This window comes from Lynx canadensis, chromosome D4 (genome assembly GCF_007474595.2).
Source record: "Lynx canadensis isolate LIC74 chromosome D4, mLynCan4.pri.v2, whole genome shotgun sequence".
Taxonomy (NCBI): Eukaryota; Metazoa; Chordata; class Mammalia; order Carnivora; family Felidae; genus Lynx; species Lynx canadensis.
The window spans coordinates 19,668,635-19,692,123 of NC_044315.2; the positions used below are offsets into that span (position 1 = coordinate 19,668,635).

The following is a 23,489-nucleotide window of genomic DNA, read 5'->3' on the forward strand; positions in this document are numbered from 1 at the left end:
GTTTTGTTTTGTTTTGTTTTTGTCCTTTGATACATGTGCTTGCAGTTTTAGTTTTATTGAAAGAATATGACCAGTTTTCAGTTGGGGATTTGCCATTTAGTGAAGGTAGTTCACTTATTCCTAGAAATAAGAAATTTCATGTATAAATACATCATAAACAATACTGTCATGTATTTTGAGTTACTGAAAATAGCCCATCACCTGTGATAAATAGTTTTTTTAGAATATAGCCACACCCATTTGCTTATATAGTGACTGTGGCTGTTTTCATCCTATCCCAGTGGAGCTGAGTAGTTGCAACAGAAACTGTATGGCCCCCAAAGCTGAAAATTTTACCTTTGGGCCTATACAGAGCAAGTCCATTGACCCAGGATACAGAAAACAGTGAAGAGCATGGATTCTGAAACCAAATAGCCTAGGTTCAAATTCCAACTCTCCAATTTCATAGCTTATGACCATGGACATATTACTTAGCCTCTGTGCTTTGTATTAAACGAACTAATTTGTATAAAATAGTGCCTGGCACATAATAAGCACCATGTAAGTGTTTTGCTGTGATTCCCACTTGTTGCTTTTATAGGTTATTGTTAATAGAAAAACACCAACGATTTTCCATTTTAGAGTGTCACAGGAACTTTGAGTCTTTTGTTGTTCAAGCATGTAGTAAGATTGCTTTCTTTGAAAGTCAGTGTTCCCTGTAACCAAAATTTATCTTATGAATGTAGAGAGATAAATATATCTTTCTGACTATATCTCTGGTTAAAACTCAAACCATCAATTTCCTACAGCATGTCAAACTGCCTTTGCATGTTGCAGGCCACTGAAGTTAGTGTACATACCTTAAAGTAGTAAGCAAGATCCCCTGGGTTAGGGAAAGAAAATATTAGACCCCCTATATTTGTTTTTGTATCATTTAAAAAATACCTTGAGAGTTTATAATGTACACGGAATATATGTACAGAACTTCCTGTGTATAATTTTTCAATCAATAAGATACGTGTTGCAGAAAGTGCACTTGCAGGATGCCCAATCAGGTGTTTGGAGACCACCGGAGGACAGAATGATACAGCCTCAGCAATAACAAAATTTAGAACTAATTCCCTGAGTTGGAGATAAGGAAAATAAAATTTGTAGAATGTAATTGATTGCCAAAGTTTATATAACTGATCAGCCGTCATCCAGTGGCTAGAATCTAACCAATCGCTGGCAAACTAGAATCTGGGTCACTGGACTCCTAAACTCGAATCGACTGTTAAATCTCTTGGGTTGACCGTGACATGCTAAGCCATCTTCAGTAGGCCTCCCCTGTTTCCTTATTCAAACGTCTTCATTTCATCCTCTTAAATCTTTGAAGTATCAGACCATGAGAAGGCACGAAGAAACCTGGGCTGAGAGTCTTCGTTACAGGAGACCTGACCTGGACTGTATGGCTGGTTTGAGGCGTATCACTTTGAATTGCAACACGCTCATTGGTGACCTTGGCGCAGGTGCTTTTGCAGAATCTCTCAGTGATGATTTATGGCTTAGAGGTAAATTCTAAAATGGAAAATAGTGAATTTTTAAATGCTAAATATGCTTAGCTTTTGGCATGATATTGTCATAGGATTTTTTTCAAAGCCTTATTTTTCCAGTACCTTTTACTGTGCTTTACAGCTTTCCTAAGAATTACATATATTTATTCTTCACAGAAAATACAGAGTAACAAGAAAACACAATTACCCATAATCTTAATACCTAGACGCAATCACTGTTCATTTTTGGTATACTTTCAGTGTTTTATTTTTCTACAAATATCCTCGTATACTTCAGAGACTAAAAAAGTGGACTCATAGCGCACTTACTAATTCATGCTCTTGTAATTAATGATGTATCCTGTGGTACTCCATTTATATTGACATGCAATAGTGTTGCAAATAGATGTAGACGGTTGTGCTTTTCCCTGTAGGAAACAATGTGTGGTGAAAACTTTGTTCATACATCTCTGCATCCACTGGTATTACTTATGTAGATTAAGTTACTAAAAGCGGAATGACCTCATAAGATGACATTTTTAAGACATTTATTGCACGTTGCCAAATCACCATTCAGAAATTCTGTGCCGATTTATAATCCACCTTAACAGTGTCCGTGAGGCCTCTACCCTCATAAGCACTGGCTTGTGTCACTTTTAAAAACTAAGACAAACAAAAGTTAGTAGCCCTCCCTCTTTTATGTAAGTAGGGTTACTCCAGATTTTATAACTTTTCTCATTTCATATAGTATGAGCTACTTAATGAGTCACTAAATTTCTATCTACCACATCATTTTTAGTGACTGTTCAGAGTTCCATTGTATGAATATGCCATAGTACACTCAGCTTACTCATTCTTGCTAGATATAGGAGCTCTTTGCAGTTTTTCATGTAAAAACAGTACTCTGATACATACCCTTGCCTACATCTATTATTGGTTAAATTCTTAGGGAGTTGTTGGGTCAAAAGGGCATGCACATCCTAAAGGTTTTGTTTATATGATCTTGACCTAATCTGGTAGAACAATCATATTATATTGTTTTAATTTGTATTCAGTGTATATAATAGTGACAATTAACTATTGTTAGTAATTTAGCTAGTTGATTAATTGTATCCTCTGTCCATTCTATAGTAAGAGTTTGTAAGGGTTGCTTCATATCATTTCCGTATATCTGGCTCACTTCTTTGTACCCTGGGGTTTTAAAAGCCTCCAGTTACTTTAATGTAATGGTTTACACGACACTTTTAGAAAAGGGTTCATATGATAGTTTCCTCCTATGTAATGTTTTGTATGCCTGTGCTTTTGTGATGATCCCTTTGGTTTAAATGAAGTACTAGTGTTTCTGATCACTTGTTCTGTTCTTTGACCTTTTAAAGAGGGTGATCTTGACTATCATTCTTTGTTGATAAGTTCTTAGCATATGTTCCCTATTCACACATTGTTTGGATTTGTTATTGTTCACATCCTCTTGAGACATCTTTCTTTGTCTTTTTTGTTCTAAAACTAACACTTATTACAAATCTTCTATTTGGCTTTTTTCTTTCAACTCATTTCAAGAGTGATTTGGAGCTCAAGATCATATCAAAAGAATGCAGTGCAGTTTCTGAGCTCCACCGAGTTTTTGTATATGAGGTCCCCACTGCCACCAGCATTCTTGCTGATTATGAACTGGGATTCCTTTTGTGATGTTTTTCACTCATAGACTGTATCCAGTCATTCTTCAACTATGTAATCGTAAAATATGTTGGGTGATATGTTGGTACTATGGGCAGGATAATTGAGGCACATCCAAGAATTTTTTGTTGGATTTTGTATTATGTGTGTGTATACTTTTCTGTTTTTCTTTTTTCCACGTCCAAGATTAAAACCCTGCCATGATTATTAGGCTTGTACCAAAATCTTACACGCAGGAATACATGACAGTTGACTGTGTGTTAAATCTGTGTAGAGTTGGCAAGTGACCTTTTGTCTTTCATCAAAAGCACTTGACCTGCAGCAATGTGGCCTCACCAATGAAGGAGCAAAGGCTTTACTAAAGGCCCTGGAAACCAATAGAACTCTGGTCATTCTGGATATAAGAAAAAATCCGCTTGTTGGTATGTCGCATCTTCTTTAATCGATTAACGAATGGCAAAACAAAGAATTTGTTCATGTATTGACAGTGTTTAAAATTTAATGTGTTTACTTTCCTAATCTTATACTGTTTTGAATCTTGTACTTCCCGTGTGTTTTTAGCAGCTAATTTACTAATTAAAGTGAATTGATACTTGTAAATTGCTCTTGGCCGCCACTCTGTATAGACTTGAATCTAGATAATGAACCTGCTTCCACCAAGAGAGCTATTTCCTCCTTGTGGAACCTTTGCATTCTTGGAAAGAGCATTTCATTCATTTCTAAGTTACCGAGTAATTTTTGAATCCTTTCTGTGTTCCAGACACAGGTTTTAGGCACTAGGAATGTGGCAGTGAATCGGATATTCAAAAGTCTTGTCCTCCTTCCAGTGGAAGGGTTCAGGTAGAAATGAGTAAACAGATAAGTAGTGTACTTTTAGATAGCAGGAAGTACAAAAACACCTTAAGGTGAAGACATTGAATGGGGCAGTAGGGCTGTATTAGATTTGTCAGGGGACAGCTTCACTGGAGAAATGACATTTGAGGGGACACCCAAGTGAAAAGTGGTAAGCCATGGGAGACCTGGAGAAAGCACTTTCCAGGGGCGCCTGGGTGGCGCAGTCGGTTAAGCGTCCGACTTCAGCCAGGTCACGATCTCGCGGTCCGTGAGTTCGAGCCCCGCGTCGGGCTCTGGGCTGATGGCTCAGAGCCTGGAGCCTGTTTCCGGTTCTGTGTCTCCCTCTCTCTCTGCCCCTCCCCCGTTCATGCTCTGTCTCTCTCTGTCCCAAAAATAAATAAACGTTGAGAAAGCACTTTCCAGAATCAGGAGGCTATGTGTGCAGGTACATAGGTGGCAGGGTGGGTAAAGTATTAAGGAAAAGTGCAGAGGCCGCCATAGCCAGAACACTGAGTGAAGGAGAGCATGGTATGCAGTGAGGTCATGTTGGTGGCCAGGGGCATGATCTTGTAAGGTCTTGGAAAGCCACAGTAAGGACATGAATTACTCTGTGTGAGCAGAGGGTTTTGAGGTGGGAAAGGCTTGATCTGAATAGCGTTTCAGTAAGATGACCCTGGTGTAGAGAATAGACTTGGGAACGAGCGTGGGGGATAAAGAAGGGAAATGGGGAGACCAGTCAGGAGACTGTCACTCCAGTCAGGAGTCCAAATCAGGGCTGTTTCTGGCTTAGCTTAGGGTGGAAGGTTGGAGCTGGTGAGCGGTTGAATTCAGGTTGTGTTTTGAAGGTGTAGCTAATAAGACTTACAGATAGATCAGATATGGGGTATGAAAGAGATAGTAATAAGCAAGTCCTAGATGATTATGTGTGCAGCTGGTTGGTACCACTCACTGAGAAAAGGGGGGCTGAGGAGAGGGGCAGCTTTGAGAGACTCAGGACTTTGGTTTGATGGATTAGGCACCTGTTAGGTATCTAAGCATCTGGACAGTGCCCCCAGACTCTTTGCTTTATAGCCAAAGCTATCAAAGCCACTTTAGACACAAAGTGTCTAGATTTTATCTCGGCTGCTGCCAAAATAGAAGTCATCGGGGACCATATGGGAGGAGGCATACTTTCATCTTAGGTTTTTGAGGAAGAAATTAGAATACTCAAAGGGGGAAATAGGTAAGTAACTGCATAATGTGGGTCTTATACTTAATTTTATGTGAAGAGCAGTAATTAGTTGGCTTTTGTTTTTAAATGGGCATAACCACTCATTGGGAAGCAGTTACTATAATTTCAATTTTATTTCACTTTAGATCATTCTGTGATGAAAGCAGTTATTAAAAAAGTTCTCCAGAATGGAAGGAGCGCCAAGTCAGAGGTAACACGTAGTTCTCTAGGAAGAATTTTTCGTTAATTGCATGTTTTTCTTTTTTTTTTTTTCCTAATAAAACTACCAAGGCATCTTTCTGCCATCTTAAACCAAATAAGTCAAATCAAATGGCTTCTGTTTTTGAAAAAATTGTGTGATTCTTTAATATACGGTCTCAGAAATGCAGATAGCAAACCTTTTATTAACTTAAAATATCTGAATTTCCAGTTGAGATCAAACCTCATAAATTACCTGTAACTGACATGCGTATGTATTATTTCTCTTCCAGTACCAGTGGATCACTTCTCCATCAGTGAAGGAACCATTCAAAACTGCTAGACAGAAAAAGAGAACTATAGTTCTGGGAAGTGGTCGAAAAGGGAAAGCTACTATTAGAATCGGTAACGCTTTCTAGCCTGGCTTTTTAGCACCTACTAGAGCTTACACCCCTTATGTGTTCCAGGGTGCTAAAACTGAAATCTCTTCTCATTATACGACATCAGTGGTAACAACCAATATTGACGATGTGCAGGGGTGCCTGGGTGGCGCAGTCGATTAAGCGTCCGACTTCAGCCAGGTCACGATCTCGCGGTCCGTGAGTTCGAGCCCCGCGTCGGGCTCTGGGCTGATGGCTCAGAGCCTGGAGCCTGTTTCCGATTCTGTGTCTCCCTCTCTCTCTGCCCCTCCCCCGTTCATGCTCTGTCTCTCTCTGTCCCAAAAATAAATAAACGTTGAAAAAAAAAAATATTGACGATGTGCAGATTAGAAAGACTGTAAATGTTCTATACAGATTATGCGAATTTATAGAATGTAGAAATAATTTTTAAAAAGAGATAATAACGTTTCCATTTTTTTAGTTAAGCAACGTTATGTTTCATAGAAAATTCATTATTTTGAATATATTTCTTTGTTAAGATTTTCGTTTTCTCCTGTTGTCTGTTAGCATAATTCCATGTGGCTTAAGTATAATTTGCCACTTTTCTATTTTCACTTCATTTTAATTTTATTTTAAGTGTTTATTTATTTTTGAGAGAGAGCGCACGCATGTGATCTGGGGAGGGGCAGAGAGAGGGGGACAGAGGATCTGAAGTAGGTTCTGCACTGTCAGCACAGAGCCGCTGGGCTCAAATTCATGAACCCTGAGACCATGACCTGAGCCAAAGTCGAGCACGTAATCCACTGAGCCACCTATGCACCCCTTTTCACTTCATTTTAAACTAAATTTAAATTCTGTATCGTTCATAGTTATACTTTTTAATGTATTCACAAGGTTTCACTGAGTTGATTTGTCCATTTTTTTAATTACTGAAAAATTTGGGGTGCGTACCTGGCTCAGTCAGTAGAGCATACGACTCTTGATATCAGGGTCATGAATTCAGGCTTCACATTGGGTATGGAACCTACTTAAAAAATAAATAAATTAGTGAAAAATATTGTAAACATTTTCATAAGTATAACTGCTTTTTTTACCAGTAAAAGATACATGTTTTTGATTCTCCATTAATCAGCTTGTTTGATCAACAAAATATTAAATAGGAGTTAAGAGTGTTTATTAAATCAAAAGAAAGCTTACAGTTATCTACCAATTTTTATTTTAAAACAGTGATATTTTAGTAGTTAATATATACAAAAAAGTTGATATTTGTGATATCACACTATGTATTATTATTAAAAGTTTACGTCGTGTGTAAAACATTTATAAAAGTGTCTAAGTTGGGGGACGCCTGGGTGGCTCACTTGGTTAAGTGTCCGACTCTTGGTTTTGGCTCAGGTCATGATCTCATGGTTGTGGGATCCAGCCCTGCGTCTCACTCTGCTGAGCATGGAGCCTGCTTAAGATTCTTTTTCTCTCCCTCCATCTGCCCCTTCTCTGCTGGTGCACGCTGTCTCTCACTCTCTCTCTCTCTCTCTCTCTCTCTCTCTCTCTCAAAAGAAAAAAGTGTCTAAGTGGGTATTTTGATATAATATTAGAAGTAGAGCTATCTATAGGAAAAAGAAATATATCTATATGTTATATTCAGATTCCTGTAACTTTAGTACCTGGAGGTATATAACAGGACTTTGTGGAATGAGAATAAAAATTTAAAAATTTTTTCTTAGCATGATTAAACAAAGTGGAAATGTGACTGAAGTTTACAAGCTCACTGAGCTGTTTTAAGAGTAATTTTATTTCTTGGACTTTTTTCTGTATTTGCCTCAGTTATATGGAGACATAGAGGTAAGCCAAATCAGCGTCTGGCTATATAGTTAGATCCAGTTGAGTATAGGGGTTAAATAATTGTGTGAGTTGTGTCATATTCATATTGTAATTGTGTGTGCAGAAAGAAGATAGGAACTTTTATGGGATTTTTTTTTAATCTCCTAACAAGATAAGCGTAGATTCTTTTGGTTTTACTTAAAAATGACATTTGCATTAGTTTCTGAAAGTAAGGGGAAAGTTGTATACATATAAACCATATACATGATGAACACTGTTTGCTTGAGAGTAATTAAGTTAGACAACAAAACATAGCACATGGTGAATGGAGCTTCTGTGTATTTTAAGAGGTGCGTAAATGTATCCAGAGAAAACATACAGGGGTCATGTGGTGATTACCAGTAAGCTATACTCTATGAAATATTTGCTCTGTATTACCCCTTACACTTTATTTCACATACTTTCCTGATGCTGCTAAAGTAGTATAGTGAAACAGACTTGAAGAACGAATAGAACCAACCTATATTACTTGTTTTCAGTAACATAGAAAAAAATAAATCTTTAAATGTAGGTCAATTTTAATATATGGTTTATTCTAAATAAAGTATATTAGCATGTAGGTCTAGTTTTGTTACCAGATATTTCATAAGGATACTTGACTCTTCAGTATTGAAATATAGGCTAAGTCTCCATATCTTGCTCTTCTATCCAGTGGTGTCTTTTGTTTTCTATATGAAAATAAATGAGTAATGAGGGTCAGCAGACTTAAAGAGGGTAACATTGACTCATCTGCCTGTTACAAGCTTTCAGTCCTGTTACTTTTATCATTTTCACATAGAAAAATCAATCTTAAATTGAAATTTTATTCTAATTCAGATCCCGTTTGGCAGGAGTCACGGATCTATCAGTGTTGCTCTACCTTGGAGACTCAGATATACCAAAGCTATTCTGAGATTCAGCAAACTGAATGTTTCTGCATGATACAAGAAATGTATCGTGCATGTTTCATTCTTTGGGATATATTTTTTATTTACTTTTGCATGTCTTGTACATTTCACATACTTATATTTTAGTTAAAATGGTAACTTGTTACTGGAGAGGACTTGTATTTTTAAACGTTACCAGTCTTTTTACAAAATCTTGTTCTTAATGGCTTTTGCATCATTGTCAGTTGCCTGTTTTATTCTTTTAAAAGTGTGAACATGTGATGATTGCTCTGTTGCCCTTTAGTGCATCTTGATTTTTTCTTTTAATGCTTTTGCAAACATAGGATTGGGTACAAAGAAACCTGTAAGTAACGGAAGAAAACACTCCCTTGGTAAAGACAATTATGCTCCTGAACCTCTGCCTCCTGGTGTGTCTGGTTTCCTGCCGTGGCGCACAGCAGAACGTGCAAAAAGGAGCAGGTAGGGCATCTTTAGTCCCTGTCTGTAGTCATTCACCATTCTTCATTTTGGAGCTTCTATTATGTGGGAGGTCTCTGGTGGTTTCTGTAGAGGAAGAACGATAACTCACACTTGTGCCTAATGAGTCCTTTAAGGAAGAAAAACAAAAACAAAAAAATTATAATTGGGAGTTTCAAGTTATTTCTTAAGTGTCACAACAAAGGTAACCCCGTGGGAATCCAGAGGAGATAAAATTATCTTCACTTGGGCAGATGATAAAGGTTTCATTAAAGGCAGTTGTGACTGAGCCAGTCCCTACAGTGCAAGAGTAGGAGCTTGGATTTATAGGAATAGGGAAAAAAGACATTCTAGGCATGGAGAATAGTTTAGTGCAGAATGGATGGGGAGTATGAATTAGACTTAATCTAACTCAGTCAACCGGCTTAACTCACTTCAGTGAATCAGATTTAGCAAACAAACTAGATATAACTAGTTTTAGCTGATTACTTACCTGGGGATAACTGTGCAGAATAATTTTTTGTCCTAGAAGTATAAAAGTCTCTTTACACGGGGGTACCTGGGTGGCTCAGTCAGTTGAGTGTCCGACTTCGGCTCAAGTCATGATCTCGCGGTCTGTGAGTTCGAGCCCCACGTCGGGCTCTGTGCTGACAGCTTGGAGCCTGTTTCAGATTCTGTGTCTCCCTCTCTCTCTGCCCCTCCCCCGCTCATGCTCTGTCTCTCTCTCTCTCTGTCAAAAATAAATAAACATTAAAAAAAATTTTTTTTATAAAGTCTCTTTACACGATTAAACTATAATTTTAGGCTTGCTGAGTAATAGAGTAAATAGTAAATCTATAGGCCTTGCTATAGATTATTTTCGAGTAACTTAACCTGGTAGTAGTCAAGAAATTGAGGATGAGCAATTGCTTAAGAAAACGAAGAGTTGATTTTCAATAAGGCTTGAAGTAGGTGCTGTGTAAATTAACCGTGCAGTAGCTCATGTTAAGTTGATGGATATAATCTCCGCTGGGCAAGTGACTGCTGTACATTTTCACAAATGGTGATGTGAATTATTTTCGTGTAAACTATAGTTCTGAGTCCCCAGTCTTGCACTTTAGTTTTATAGCTTTGTGGTTTCATATCTTCTTCTCATGATACTTAGTCATCTCGAGTCCATTCTGATCACAAGGAGTTGTCAACTGGAGAATGATTATCAGTTAAAGAAGTTAGATTGTAAATCTCAACCATCCTGAACATAGGAAGTGGAGACATCTCTCAGCGGTTCAGAGAGTTACCACAAGGCAGTCTGCTAAATTCTGTTCAATTTTCTCCATAGCGGAGCCTCCCAGGTCCTTATTTTGAACTTACTCATGTTTATACACAATTCGTATGTATTCTTAATAGTATTATTGTACATAATACAAGTTTTGTTAACTGAGGTTGACTGGTGATGTATTCACATCAAAGTATAACTGAACTTGTTGGTATCTCTTCAGGGGTTTTCCGTTAATCAAAACTCGTGATGTGTATAATCATTTGCAGGTATGTAGTTCTCATATTTACAGTATGTAGAAGGTTGAAGTGGGAAAGGTGGGAGGACGTTCTCTTTGCTTTTCAAACTAAACAGGAACGCCTGGGTGACTCAGTCGGTTGAGCCTCCAACTCTTGATTTCGGGTCAGGTCACGTTCCCAGGGTCGTGGGATCCGAGCTGAGTGTGGAGCCTACTTGAGATTCTGTCTCTCTCTCTCCCTCTCCCTTCCCCTCCCCTCCCTCCCTCCCTCGGCCTCTCTCCCCTGTCTCTCTCTCTCTCTCTCAAAAAATAAAAAAATAAACTGAACAGAACCTTACAGGGAACATCTCCCCCCTTGAAATAAATCCATTTGAAACTTGTCAGGGCACTCTCCCAGTGACACTGTGTAGTTGTGTGGACGTGGCACATGCTGGGGCCCTTGTGGTTTCATCTGTAAACAGGGAAGCCATTCTCCAGTTCACGAGTCACCTGTTACCCAGTGAAACAAATTTGACATTCCTGACCCCACATGTGGAGTTATCATTTTCAGGAATGTCCTTCTGTTTTCAAGAAATGTTGTTTGGGGGCTGTATGTAGAAGTTCCAGATCCTGAAGGCAAAATAAAGAGGCCAGTCCCAAAGCTTCCACTCTATCAGAGCACTTCTCCCTCTCCCACCCACACCACACACATCCCCTATGCTACTGTCTCCTGGTCTTAAAACCAGCCGATCCCCTCAGAGTGTCAGGTTCTCCTTCCCCTTGTCCTGGGAGACTGCGTAGTTGCTCTGAGTAAGGTAACACTGTTGTGACTGAGAGAAGAGCGCCCTGGGTGTGAGCCCTGCCCCCCGCATGCCCAGAAGAAGGGGCACACACCTCTTCCTACTGTTGGGATTTTCCTGCCCTGTGGGGTTTGCTACCTGTGGTCGTAATGGGACCCTAGTGTTGTGTCTTCTCTGCAGTTACAGAATCCCAGTGCACCTCTTTTTAATCTGTAGACTTTTTATGGGGTGTGACCAAGTCATTTTTCTAATGTTTGGAAACATCATATTCAACTGCATTCCATTGGCAGTGAAATTTTACAGGAGAACTACATTACTCTTACCCTAGTTTTGGCTTGAGGTGGCTTAAGGATGATAAAATGAAGTTTTTGATGGGTCAGTTTTAGTTGTGTATGTGTAAGTGATTTATTTTTTAAAATTCTCATGTTTAGCATTCACTAGATATGTTGACTTTCAAATTATTCTACTAATTCTTTATCAGTCCCCCTACTGATGGATTTTCCTCCAAAACTACATTTTGTTTTAGACTTTTGTGCCTAATGGTGGAAAATAAATTTCTTGTCTGCAGTATAAAGTTGATCTGAGAAAAATGTTTACCCTGGCTCCTCACTTGGCTTATGTGAAAGAAATTTTATAAAATAATATGGGTGATTTCAAATATTAATCTTAACAACAGAATACTGTACTTAACAACAGAATATTTTTGTAACAGCAAAAATAAGTTACTGTTATTTTGTCATTGCTTGTTTTTGACTAAGGTGCAATGGAAGACATTTATAAATAATGATACCTCAGATCACTTTTGTTAAATGTTCTGTAATATCACTCTCTGGCTTTTGTTATCTCTTCTACAACCCTGTCTCCTTTCTCTAAGCAATCGAATTTTCCTGTGACCGTGACAGTAGAGAGTCCTTCTTCCTCAGAAATTGAAGAGGTCGAAGATTCTTCTGAAAGTGTTCAAGAAGAGCCTGAGAAAACCAGTTTAAAGCAAGAAGCATTACAGGTACAATGTTACCACTTTAGAGATACACAGATTATTTTTTAAACTGTGGTGGTTATCTGGCGGAAGCCTGATTACAGCACTGGCTAAGCTCACACATGGATTCTGTCTTCCCCTCAGTGGTTCCTTAGCTTAGACCAGGGCGAAAGGTAGACGTTTGAATTCTAAGAAATGAAAATCAAAACATGTCATCAGTAATATATATTTTCCTTTCCTTAGAACCATAGACTATTAGATGTAGAGAGAACCTTAATGATCATCAGATAAACTCAAGGAAACAGACTTCTGAATGAATGTAGTCAGCTGATTTGGTATTCTTATTTTACAGATCAGGAAATTGGAGGTCCTTGCCGAACTTTTCTTTTTCTAAGAGGAAAATATGACCTCATTTTTAATAAAAAAAAAAAAAAGTTGAAAAAACGATTTGGATGTTGACAGTCTCCCTTCCCAAATTAAAAATACTCAAGAAGCTATATTGTATTGCCTAATAAACCTGACCTCTAACGTCATTTGATATTTCTGTTTGGACAGAAAAGAAAAGTTGATTTTTATAACAAATTTTATAACAAAATACCATAGTTATTTTATTTCAACTTTAATGCAAAGCTGACATTGGTAGTAAATAAGGGAAACACTGTTTGGGAGGGACCTTGTCTTTTTTCGTGCTATCAAGGCCACATTTAATTTTTAAAAATGATTTAGTATGGTTTTCTTTTACTGTCAAACTTGACAGATTTAAAACTAGTTATCTCATTATTGTAGGACTGTGGAAATTACTATTTGATTTTTTTAAAAAAGAAAGTCAGATTTTTATTTTCTTAATTAAAATTAATGACAATAATGGAGAGAAATTAAGATAAGTACTGGGAAAATGATGAAGTGTTAGAGTGGGAGGAATGTGTAGTTGATGTAGAATTATCCACTTCGGGGTGCCTGGGTGGCTCAGTCGGTTAAGCGTCCGTCCAACTCTTGATTTTGGCTCAGGTCATGATCTTGTGGTTTGTGATGTCAGGTTCCCCATCAGGATCTGTGCTGACAGGGCGGAGCCTGCTTTAGATTCTCCCTCCCCATCCCTGCTCCACTCACTTGCACACTCGTACATGCATGCACACATTCTCTCTCTAAATAAACTTAAAACAATTACCCCTTTCATCTTATAAATGAGCAATTTGTAGCGATTAAGTACTTTGTTACTAAGTTGCAGAGTGGCAACAAGACCCTGGACTATCTAATTTGCATTCATGGTCATTTTAGATAGGGGTTCCTTTCCTGCATGGAGAGACTAGGGAGATTGTACTTGCAAAAGGGACTCTAGGCATTGGGGAAGACCAAGAGAGTTAGGAACTGTAACTAGGGAACAGCTGATTCAAGATGTGTTGAGGATCCTTTTGGCTCTTCTCCATTTTGACAAGACACAAAAATGATGGGGGGCACCTGGGTGGCTCAGTCCGTTAAGCATCCGACTTCAGCTCAGGTCATAATCTCACAGCTTGTGGGTTCGAGCCCCGCATCGGGCTGTGTGCTGACAGCTCAGAGCCTGGAGCCTGCTTCGGATTCCATGTCTCCCTCTCTCTCTGACCCTCCCCCGTTCATGCTCTCTCTCTGTCTCAAAAATAAACACTAAAAAGTTAGAAAAAATGATGGTATTAAAATTTTTAAGACCGTATCCGCAACAATTAAGAGATTTCAACATTTTTTGCAAAGACAGAAGACAAGTAGAAGAGTGTGAAGCCAGAAACTAGAGGAAAACCACAACCTGGAATATGCACAGAGATGTGCTGCAGCTGAGGGGGAACCTGTCCCCCAGGCAGAGATAGCTCCAAGCCCCAGGTGTGCATGTGGGAGAGAGGGTGACGTTAGTTAGAAATATGACTGAAACAAGAGCATGTGGAAAGTTCATAATTGGGAGAGTGAACTCTCAATCCCACCTTCATTCTCCTAAAATGAGACAATTTTACTTAAAAAAAAATTTTTTTTTAACGTTTTTATTTATTTTTGAGACAGAGAGAGACAGAGCATGAACAGGGAAGGGTCAGAGAGAGGGAGACACAGAATCTGAAACAGGCTCCAGGCTCTGAGCTGTCAGCACAGAGCCCAACGCGGGGCTCGAACTCACGGACCGCGAGATCATGACCTGAGCTGAAGTCGGCTGCTTAACCGACTGAGCCACCCAGGCGCCCCAAGACAATTTTACTTTAAAAAGAACTGGGAGAACTGGGGCTCCTAGTATGTAGTTTTGCCTCTTCACACCTAAGAGAAGCCAGTCCATCACGAGCTTCCAGGGAGCCTTCCTCTCCCTTAAGAGTTAGAAGTTAAATTATGTGTAGGGCGCCTGGGTGGCTCGGTCGGTTAATTGTCCAACTATTGATTTCGACTCAGGTCGTGATCCCACAGTTCAGGAAATTGAGCCCCACAGCAGGCTCTGTGCTGGCAGTGCAGAGCCTGCTTGGGATTCTCTCTCTCCCTCTGTCTCAGCCCCTCCTGTATTTGCGTGCTCACACACCAGTTCACACTCTCTCAAAACAAATAAGTAAACATTAAAAAAATAAATTATGTGTATTCATAAAGCAATAAAATTTAACGAGCCAGAGCCCCTGGCAACAGTGTGGATGCATTTTTAAAAACAGTGTTGACTGGAGGACTGTATATATTGTGAATTCAGGAGGTGGCACAACCAGAGCGTATTTTTAGTGATGCGTGCATGTAAGGGATGCGGGTGGTCTTTAACTCTGGGAGGAGGGAAGGAGCTTGTTATGGCAAAAGGATATGGGGATTTTTGAGATGCTGACAAACTGTGTATACAGGCTTGAGTGCTAGTTATGTAAGTGTTCTCTTTATTTGTGACACTGACAGTTTTATTCTTTGCACTTTTTAGTATGATATCACATATTACAATGAACCTGTCTTCATTTTATAGATAAGGAAATCGAGACTTAGAGTTACTAGCTTGTCAAAGGTTATATAGCCAAGGGGTGGGGTCAGGTTTTAGCCACAGAGATTCTGAATGGTTGTGGTTTTTTTTGTTTGTTCGTTTGTTGTTGTTGTTTTTTGTTTGTTTTTGTTTTTAGAGAGAGCACATGTGGACTCTAGCAGGGGAGGGACAGAGAGAGAGAAAGAGAATCCCAAGCAGCCTCCATGCCAGATTGAAGCCCAATTTGGGGCTCAATCTCATGACCGTGTGATCATGACTTGAGCCAAAATCGAGAGTCGGACGCCTAACCAGCTGAGCCATCTAGTAATCTAAAAGAGAAATTTGATTACTAATTATAAGCAAAGCAGTACATACTGAGGGAGATGGCAAGTTTTCACCTATCCAATTAGAGAAAAACCTTCTGCCTTTCGCACACGTGTATCTTGGAGTGACACGGGTTTTCCTTATTCAGCAATTACTTATTGTGTGCTTTGTGCTAGACACGTGTGCTGGGATAAAACACCCCTGCCCCTAAATTTCTTGCACTTTAAAGTGAAGAAGCAAGCCACCAGTTACAGTAGAAGTTAGTATACCAGGTGACACATTGCTGAAAGCAGTCTAAAATGTTAGGAATCTTTTGGAAAGCAGTTTGGAAATCAGTATAGCAGAACGTTAAAAATGTTCATTTGCTTTGATCTCAAACTCATTCTCTTACTGATTTATTGCAAGAAAATTATTCTTACATGTGAGGAAAAGGCTTCATGCCTAAAAATAGGTATTTTGTTTTATAATATTGAAAAGTTGGAAAGAATTTAAATGTAAAGGAATGATTACATGAACCGAGAAACCTGCTCAGTGGAATATTTTGTAGACCATTAAAAAAATCAAGGTTATGAATTCCTTGATTATATAAAAATGATTCAGTGTTAAATGGAAAAAAAAGTTGAACATAAAATTATTAATACAGTATGATGGGAGCTTTGTTCCAGAAAAAAATCAGACGAGCCAATGAATAGAAGGGGAAGGAGAGCAGATGAAGGAAAATTTCTCCAAAACCTGATTATTAGTCTTATTTAAGTAACAGAATGTCAAGCAATTTTACTTTCTAATTTTTTGGTTCCATATTTTTTTTAAGGAGCATGAATTCCTTTGTAAGAGGAAGGTACACTTTTTCATGAAAATTTAACATTATGTCCTAATTCCCTCCACTAGGGGGAGAAACTATTTCATGTAACTACATGATATACTCTATATTTAGAGCTAGCTGAGAAGGGAGTATTTCAGTCTACTTTCTCTAACTGTGGCGCTAGTTTCTTGTTTGCTTATTTGTTTAGAATTTCTGTGAAATAAGTTTTAAATATTAAAACCATTATATAAGTAAGTGGAGGAATTCTGCAGTGTTTTTCCTTCATCCCTATTAAAGAATTTGAAGTTCGGCTATTTTTTATTTTTTAAACCTATGTTCTGAATATAAAAATATATGTTCATTGAGCAAATTTTTTTAAATGATGAAAAATTTATTGAAGAAAATAAAAGCCATCTCTGCAAGTACACCCATCTAATCTACCCTTTTGTCTTAAAAAGGTATCAAAAATAGGGGTGCCTGGGTGGCTCAGTCGGTTGAGCATCCAACTCTTGATTTTGGCTCAGGTCATGATCTCACAGTCCGTCGGTGGGAGCCCCGCATTGGGCTGTCTGCTGTTAGCACAGAGCCCACTTCAGATCCTCTGTCTCCCTCGCTCTCTGCCCCTCTCCCCCCAAAAATAAATAAACATTTAAAATAAATAAGTAAATAAATAAATAAATAAATAAAGCTGAAATCAAGATGTCAGTCATACATCAGATAGACCCCAGTCACTTTTAATTAGCCACCTGATTAGGTCACATCCACCAAAAGTAATCTCTTAATATCAATTAAAGATCAACGGATTTGAGGAACCTTAATTCCATTTGCAAAATCACTTTGCTGCAGCACCTAGGTTAGCATTTGATTGACTAACTCGGAGGATTGTGTAGTTCAGCAGGTAGGAAGCTGAGGGGCATAGAATTCTGCCAACCACAAGTAGTGTCCCTCAACGCAAGAACCTGACTGTTTTGTTCCTGGAAACCAAAAGGGAGTTTACCAAGTGCATTCTATCTTATTGACACTAGCGAATGGGAAGATCACCACCTCTCTGAACAGGCATGGCACCCAGCCTCCTCAATTCATAACGTGGCTCTATAGCATAATTAGTAACGTGATCTGAGGTGTCCTACTCTACTTGTCTCTGTCTCAGTGTTTTCAAAGTGTTTACTTTTTTTTAAATTTTTTAAATGTTTATTTATTTTTGAGAGAGACAGAGGACGAGTGGGGGAGGAGCAGAGTGAGAGGGAGACAGGAATCTGAAGCAGGCTTCAGGCTCCATGCTGTCAGCAGAGAGCCCAACGTGGGGCTCGAACTCACAAACCGTGAGATCATGACCTGTGCTGAAGTCAGATGCTTAACTGACTGAGCCACCCAGGTGTCCCCAAAGTGTTTACTTTTTTAAAAATGCATTTGAATCTGCCATTACATAATTCAGGTGGGTTAGCCATGTTACTGAGGTTTTCTCTTATAAAGGAACCCATAAATAAAAGTAGAATTTTCCTTTCTTCACCTTAGCTTTTTATATATGACTTACTACAGTATACACCTATGCCTTTTATGGTGAACTGCCACAAATTTATTTTGGAAAGCGTGGGACTCAAAGTCTTTTTTAATGATTATTATTTTGAGAGAGAGAGCGAGTCGAGTAGAGGCAGAGAGAGAGGGAGAGAGAATCCCGAGCAGGCACCACACTGTCAGCACAGCACAGCCCAGCACGGGGCTCCATCTCATGAACCGTGAGATCATGACCTGAGCCGAAATCAAGAGTTGGACACTTGTGCCCCTCAAGTAAATTTTTAATAGCTAATTTGATATATTTTGGTAATTAATTTCACTAAGATGGGATGATATCATAAGTAATAGACTATAATCCTAAAGTCTTGAGTTCACTTCTGGCTCTGTGCCTAAATCCTTGTTGAGATCTATAACTGGAAAGGCTTTTGGATCTCATACTCTGAATCGTTTATAATATTTACTCTATTTCTTCTCACTAGGAAAAACTGGAGGGGTGCCTAAAGCAGTTAAAGGAGGAAAGAGTAATAAGACTGAAGGCCGATAAACGAGTCAGTGAGGTAAACAAGTTTTTTCTCATATTTTTGAGAGTGTTTTTGTTTTATTTGATTTTAAGCCATGCACATGCAGTTTTTAAACTTTAAAACTGTAATATGTTGCAAACTGTTGTACCGTATGAATCTTTGTATTAAATTTAGTGGTTATATGATCTCTATTCCAGAAAACATGTTTTTAAAATGGAAAAATCTTAGGGTTTGTTTGTTTTTCTTTTTCTTTTTTTTTTTTATTTTTGGTGTGTGTGTACTTTTATGTGACCTTAGCTTATTTTCTGCTCCTGATGCTTCAATTAAAGCACTTATGCTTATACTGTATTTACAGTAACATAGAAGACATGATGAGACTTTACTATCAGTGAATTAGAAAAGTGAATAATTTAAATAAGTATAACATATTGGAAAACTGCTAAGAATGCAATGAAAGATAAAAATATATATTCTGAGAATTACATTAGCCTAATGTTCATGGAAGCAGGGCATAAGCTAAAAAGTTGTATGTAAATATATTTTATTATCATAAGGTGAGTTTAGGGAGGAATTTTTGCAAGTACATACGTTGGATTGAAAGACATTTACTCATTCAGTAAATGTTGAGCACCTGTTAAGGTAAAAGGTGAATCATGAACAAAAGGGCCTTTCTGAGAAATACTAGAGTTAGGCTCATACATGGTTTTAGATGAATAGATATTGAGGGGGCGGGGATGTCCAAAGGAGGAAACATCGTCAAGAAGCCAAGGAGAATATTGGTCATTGTACAGTTAATAAGTTGGGTATGATTTAGGACTTTTAAACCTAGGCATTTAATATCTTTCCCAGTAAAGTTAATCCTTAACGTCCAGCAAAGTTGGAATATGCTTTGCTCAAGTCAGACTATATTTCACTTTCTAATTTAAAGGGAACCATTAAGCAGCTAATTTTCTAATGTAAAATGAGGGTCTGTTATGAATGTAACCAGTTAGAAAAGTGATCTTTTCAAAGATCATTAATAAAACAGGACTTTGGTTTATTTATATACCATCTAAGTGTTATATAGGAAACTTCGTTGGATGTCTCTGGACTTTATTATCTGATGTGGTCTCTGTCTTTACTGGTGGAAAGTTAGGTTAATTACAAATTAATTATGTTTGAAATGTTTAACTCTTTTCTTTTGATGACAGTGAGAGAAAATCATGTCAGACATTTTCATTCTTCTTTTATAGCTGGAACATGAAAATGCCCAGTTAAGAAATATAAATTGCTCTTTGTCTGAAGCCCTTCATGCACAGTCATTGACAAACATGATCCTGGATGACGAAGGTGTTTTGGGCAGCATTGAGAATTCTTTTCAGAAGTTCCATGCTTTCTTGGATCTCCTTAAAGATGCTGGGTTAGTTCATTTCTTTCGTATCATTCTCTTTGCAGCTGTAACAGTGGTTTGCTGAAGAACATGAGCCATTTTCATTGCTTCTATAGTTTTACTTAGGGTGTAACTATAATATAGAGGGTTGTTGTTGTTGTTGTTGTTGTTGTTTTAATGAGGAATTACATGTTAAAAGAAATGCAAAATAGTAAACTTGCTTCGGTAGAGGAGAAAGCCCAGTATGAAGGAGTAACCTATAAATAATTTGTAAGTACTGTCTTGGGTAAAGACTAAATTGAAGGTAATTTAACTTGAAAATATTCCAGAATGCATTGAAATTTCCCTCCATGTTATTCATTTTCCTTGTAAAATACGTTTGAATTAAAGCAATTTTTGTCCTACATATAATAATTATCATTAATCTGCAGGGCAGATGTAGATCAGTCGTTTTCAACCAGGAACGATTTTGCTAAAAGAAGTTGTTGAAAGAGAGAATTGGAGATTGAAATTGATGGAGTGATGTTTTGTAGGTGAAGGGGTTGGTGTCGGGAAGGAAGGAAAAAACACGTGTTTGGAGGAGAGGTGGTAAAGAAGTGGGGGAGAGGTGAGGGGCGATGCACTAGGTGCATGCTAGAAGCTAAAGAGTTGCAGTGGAGCAGTAAATCAGGTGGTGGGCCAGACGTTGGGGGAAGAAGGAGTGCTTCAAGGATTGCATTGTGGTCCCAGAGCATGAGTCTGGAAGGGCTGAGAATTTGGGAGAGAATAGGGGCTTGTATGTGGAGTAGGATATTGGCTTTTAAGATTTTAGAAGTATTTCATGAGGGGGGCGCCTGGGTGGCTCAGTTGGTTAAGCATCCGCCTTTGGCTCAGGTCATGATCTCACAGTTCATGAGTTCGAGCCTCCCATCAGAGCCTGCTTGAGATCCTCTACCTCTCTTCTCTCTCACTGCTCCTCCCCAGCTTGCACCTCTCTCTCTTTCAAAAATAAATTGAAGGAGAGAGATACACAGCATGAGCAGGGGAGGGGCAGAGAGAGAGTGGAAGACATAGAATCCAAAGCAGGCTCCAGGCTCTGAGCTGTCAGCGCAGACCTTGACATGGGGCTCGAAGTCACAAACTGCGAGATCATGACCTGAGCTGAAGTTGGATGCTCTACTGACTGAGCCACCCAGGCACCCTGAAAAAAAATTTTTAAGAAGTATTTCATGATTCTAGGTATGGGGAAATCTAAGCTGCTCATACACAGTTATAACAATCTTTGTTTTTTTCTCCTTTCCTCCTTTTGTCCAGGCTTGGTCAGCTTGCCACAATGGCTGGTATAGATCAGTCAGATTTTCATTTGCTGGGGCGTCCCCAGATGAATTCTACTATTAGTAGCCTGCCTAGAGAAGAAAAGAAGGCACTTGAAGATGAAAAACCAGAATCAAAGCAGAACTCCATAGGACAGATGCAGAACATCCAAGTGAGTGGACAGAACAGAATTTAATGATCCTAAGAGTGATGAGCAAAAGGGAATTACAGAGTCAGAGAGAAAATGATGACGATCTGTCTCTAATAATTCACACGCTTGGGAGCCTCTTTGGGGTCCTTTCCCAATCTGAAATTAGTAAGTTTGTGCCCATTTCATAATATCATATAGTTGTAAATGAGAAAATTGGGAGGCCTTTTGAAAATTTATGATGTAAAGCAAACTATTCTCAGAGAAGAAAGAAATGAAACATTAGAGAAAATATTCCAAATTTTAAATTGTGTAAATGTCTATTCTATTCATATTTCATCTAGGTTTCTATTTGTATGCAGTCAGCTTACAATGAAGGAACTCTAATGAAGGTACAAGTACTGATACAAATAATTTTCTTAAATAAGTAATCCAGACATAACTAATAGACTAGGTATTAGAGTTAACCTCCCAGTTATGGGAATGAGAGAGGGGAACCCGTCTGCTTTCCCTCTGGCCTTCCCTTTCCTTTATCTCCCATATCGGCCAACCTCAGACAGTCTTGGAACCTGATAACTTGAGAACATAGTCTTATCACAGATTGGATACTGCTTACATGTTCCTGGAGGATAGAGAAGAAATTAATTTTCTTAGGGAGTAAGGCTTTATTATTTTTTTTAATGTTTGTTTATTTTTGAGACAGAGAGAGACAGACAGACAGTACGAGCCAGGGAGGAGCAGAGAGAGAGGGAGATAACAGAATCCAAAGCAGACTCCAGGCTCAGCTGTCAGCACAGAGCCCGACGCCAGGCTTGAACCCACGAACCGTGAGATCATGACCTGAGCTGAAGTCGGACACTTAACCAGCTGAGCCACCCAGGCTCCCCTGTGGCTTTATTATTTTTAATGAGAGAAAGGGAAGTGGGTAATAATTACCCCAAACCACGAAGTCTGAAAATGTAATAGATGTTGCCTTGGATATAGCTAAGTTAAGTTAGGAATCACCTGGCAAGATACAATTAGAAAAAAAACGGATCTAAAATCTTCTAATTAATTAATTGACTGTCTTAATAATAAGATTACAGAGTAACATTAAAGTCATGGACTCTACTTTTTAATGGTTGGCTTTTTCATCACTGAATTTTTGTTTTGTCTTCTTTTGTTTTCCCTCCAGTTTCAGAAAATTACAAGTGATGCCAGAATTCCTTTGCCTCTCGACTCCTTCCACGTCCCTGTCTCCACGCAGGAGCCCTTAGAAACTTCGAGAGACAACCTGGGAGCCCCAGTCAGTGAGCAGTGGCAGGAGTCTTTCAAAGAATTCATTGCTAGAACATGTTCTCCGTCAGCAGATGTGATATCTGGCACTGGAAGCCAAAGAAAAGACGACGAATTATCTAGAAATAGCAGATCTTCTTCAGAGAAATTGACCAAAACAGGTGAATATACCAAAAAACACTCTGCTAAAAAACAGTCCAGAAATGACCTGCATTCCTGCTCTGACTCACCTGTAAATCAGAAAAGTCACAGAATTGGGCAGAATGGTTCTTTGGTTAACGAACCAATTAAAAGTGAGTCTTTGAAAAACCCCATTTCTGTCAAGAAAGAAAGTAAAATCGTGACTCTTTCATCGAAGAGAGCTAAAAGTAAACTCAATCTGTTAGAACACTCTGAAAGTGATACTCTTGGATCTGATTTTGAAATTCAAGAAAGCATCCATACTGTATCACACCTGACATAGGTCTAAATCTTTTGAAATTATGTTTTGCGTCCAAATTTTAATAAATTTCTTATATTTTCATTGTGGCATATGGTGTCTTAAAATACAGTACTGGAAGACATTAGACAAAGATTCATCTAGTCTTTTTATTGTAATGAAACTTTTGGTGTATGTTTTTGACATTCTACACCATTCATTCACCAGGTATGTCCTGAGGGCCTAACATGTGCTATACCATTCTGGGTGCTGTTGCTTTCAGCAGTGAACAAAACAAAACCTGTACCTTCATGGAACTAATATTCTGTGGAGGGAGGAAAAAATAAATGAAGCAGGGCAAAGCACTAGAAAGGGATGAGGTAATAAGTGGGATAGTTTTAACATTTGGTCAAATGTGGAAATACTAGCAATCCCTTGGCCAGAAGTCAGTGGTGTGTCCTAAATCATAATAACCAAAATGGCAAATATTGACCAAGGTTCTTAGCCATATTTATAGATTACAGCAACCATATAAATAGAAGGTAGGGCACCATTTTATGGGTGAGGAGTCGGATAGGTGAGTTGCCCAAAATTACAGAGCTTTAAGTAA

At 38.6% G+C, this 23,489-nt stretch overlaps 1 protein-coding gene across 4 annotated transcripts in view; it reads left to right on the forward strand.

Annotated features, from left to right (window-relative positions):
* The window catches only part of CEP78 (centrosomal protein 78), a 34,375-nt gene that overhangs the window by 5,370 nt on the left and 5,516 nt on the right, over window positions 1-23,489 (forward strand). For 2 of the 4 annotated variants that reach the window (XR_003964191.1, XM_030293625.1), the window contains exons 5-16: window positions 1,355-1,529; window positions 3,494-3,607; window positions 5,376-5,440; window positions 5,721-5,832; window positions 8,899-9,034; window positions 10,510-10,555; window positions 12,178-12,306; window positions 18,335-18,412; window positions 19,609-19,775; window positions 21,039-21,210; window positions 21,531-21,578; window positions 22,361-22,622. Coding sequence is in view for 3 of the 4 variants with exons in the window: in XM_030293625.1 (XP_030149485.1) it covers window positions 1,355-1,529; window positions 3,494-3,607; window positions 5,376-5,440; window positions 5,721-5,832; window positions 8,899-9,034; window positions 10,510-10,555; window positions 12,178-12,306; window positions 18,335-18,412; window positions 19,609-19,775; window positions 21,039-21,210; window positions 21,531-21,578; window positions 22,361-22,622 (1,504 nt within the window). In the remaining variant the exon portion in view is untranslated. Of the gene's footprint in view, window positions 1-1,354; window positions 1,530-3,493; window positions 3,608-5,375; window positions 5,441-5,720; window positions 5,833-8,898; window positions 9,035-10,509; window positions 10,556-12,177; window positions 12,307-18,334; window positions 18,413-19,608; window positions 19,776-21,038; window positions 21,211-21,530; window positions 21,579-22,360; window positions 23,034-23,489 lie in introns of those variants that run through there. The other 2 variants (XM_030293622.1, XM_030293624.1) reach the window with 2 other exon arrangements.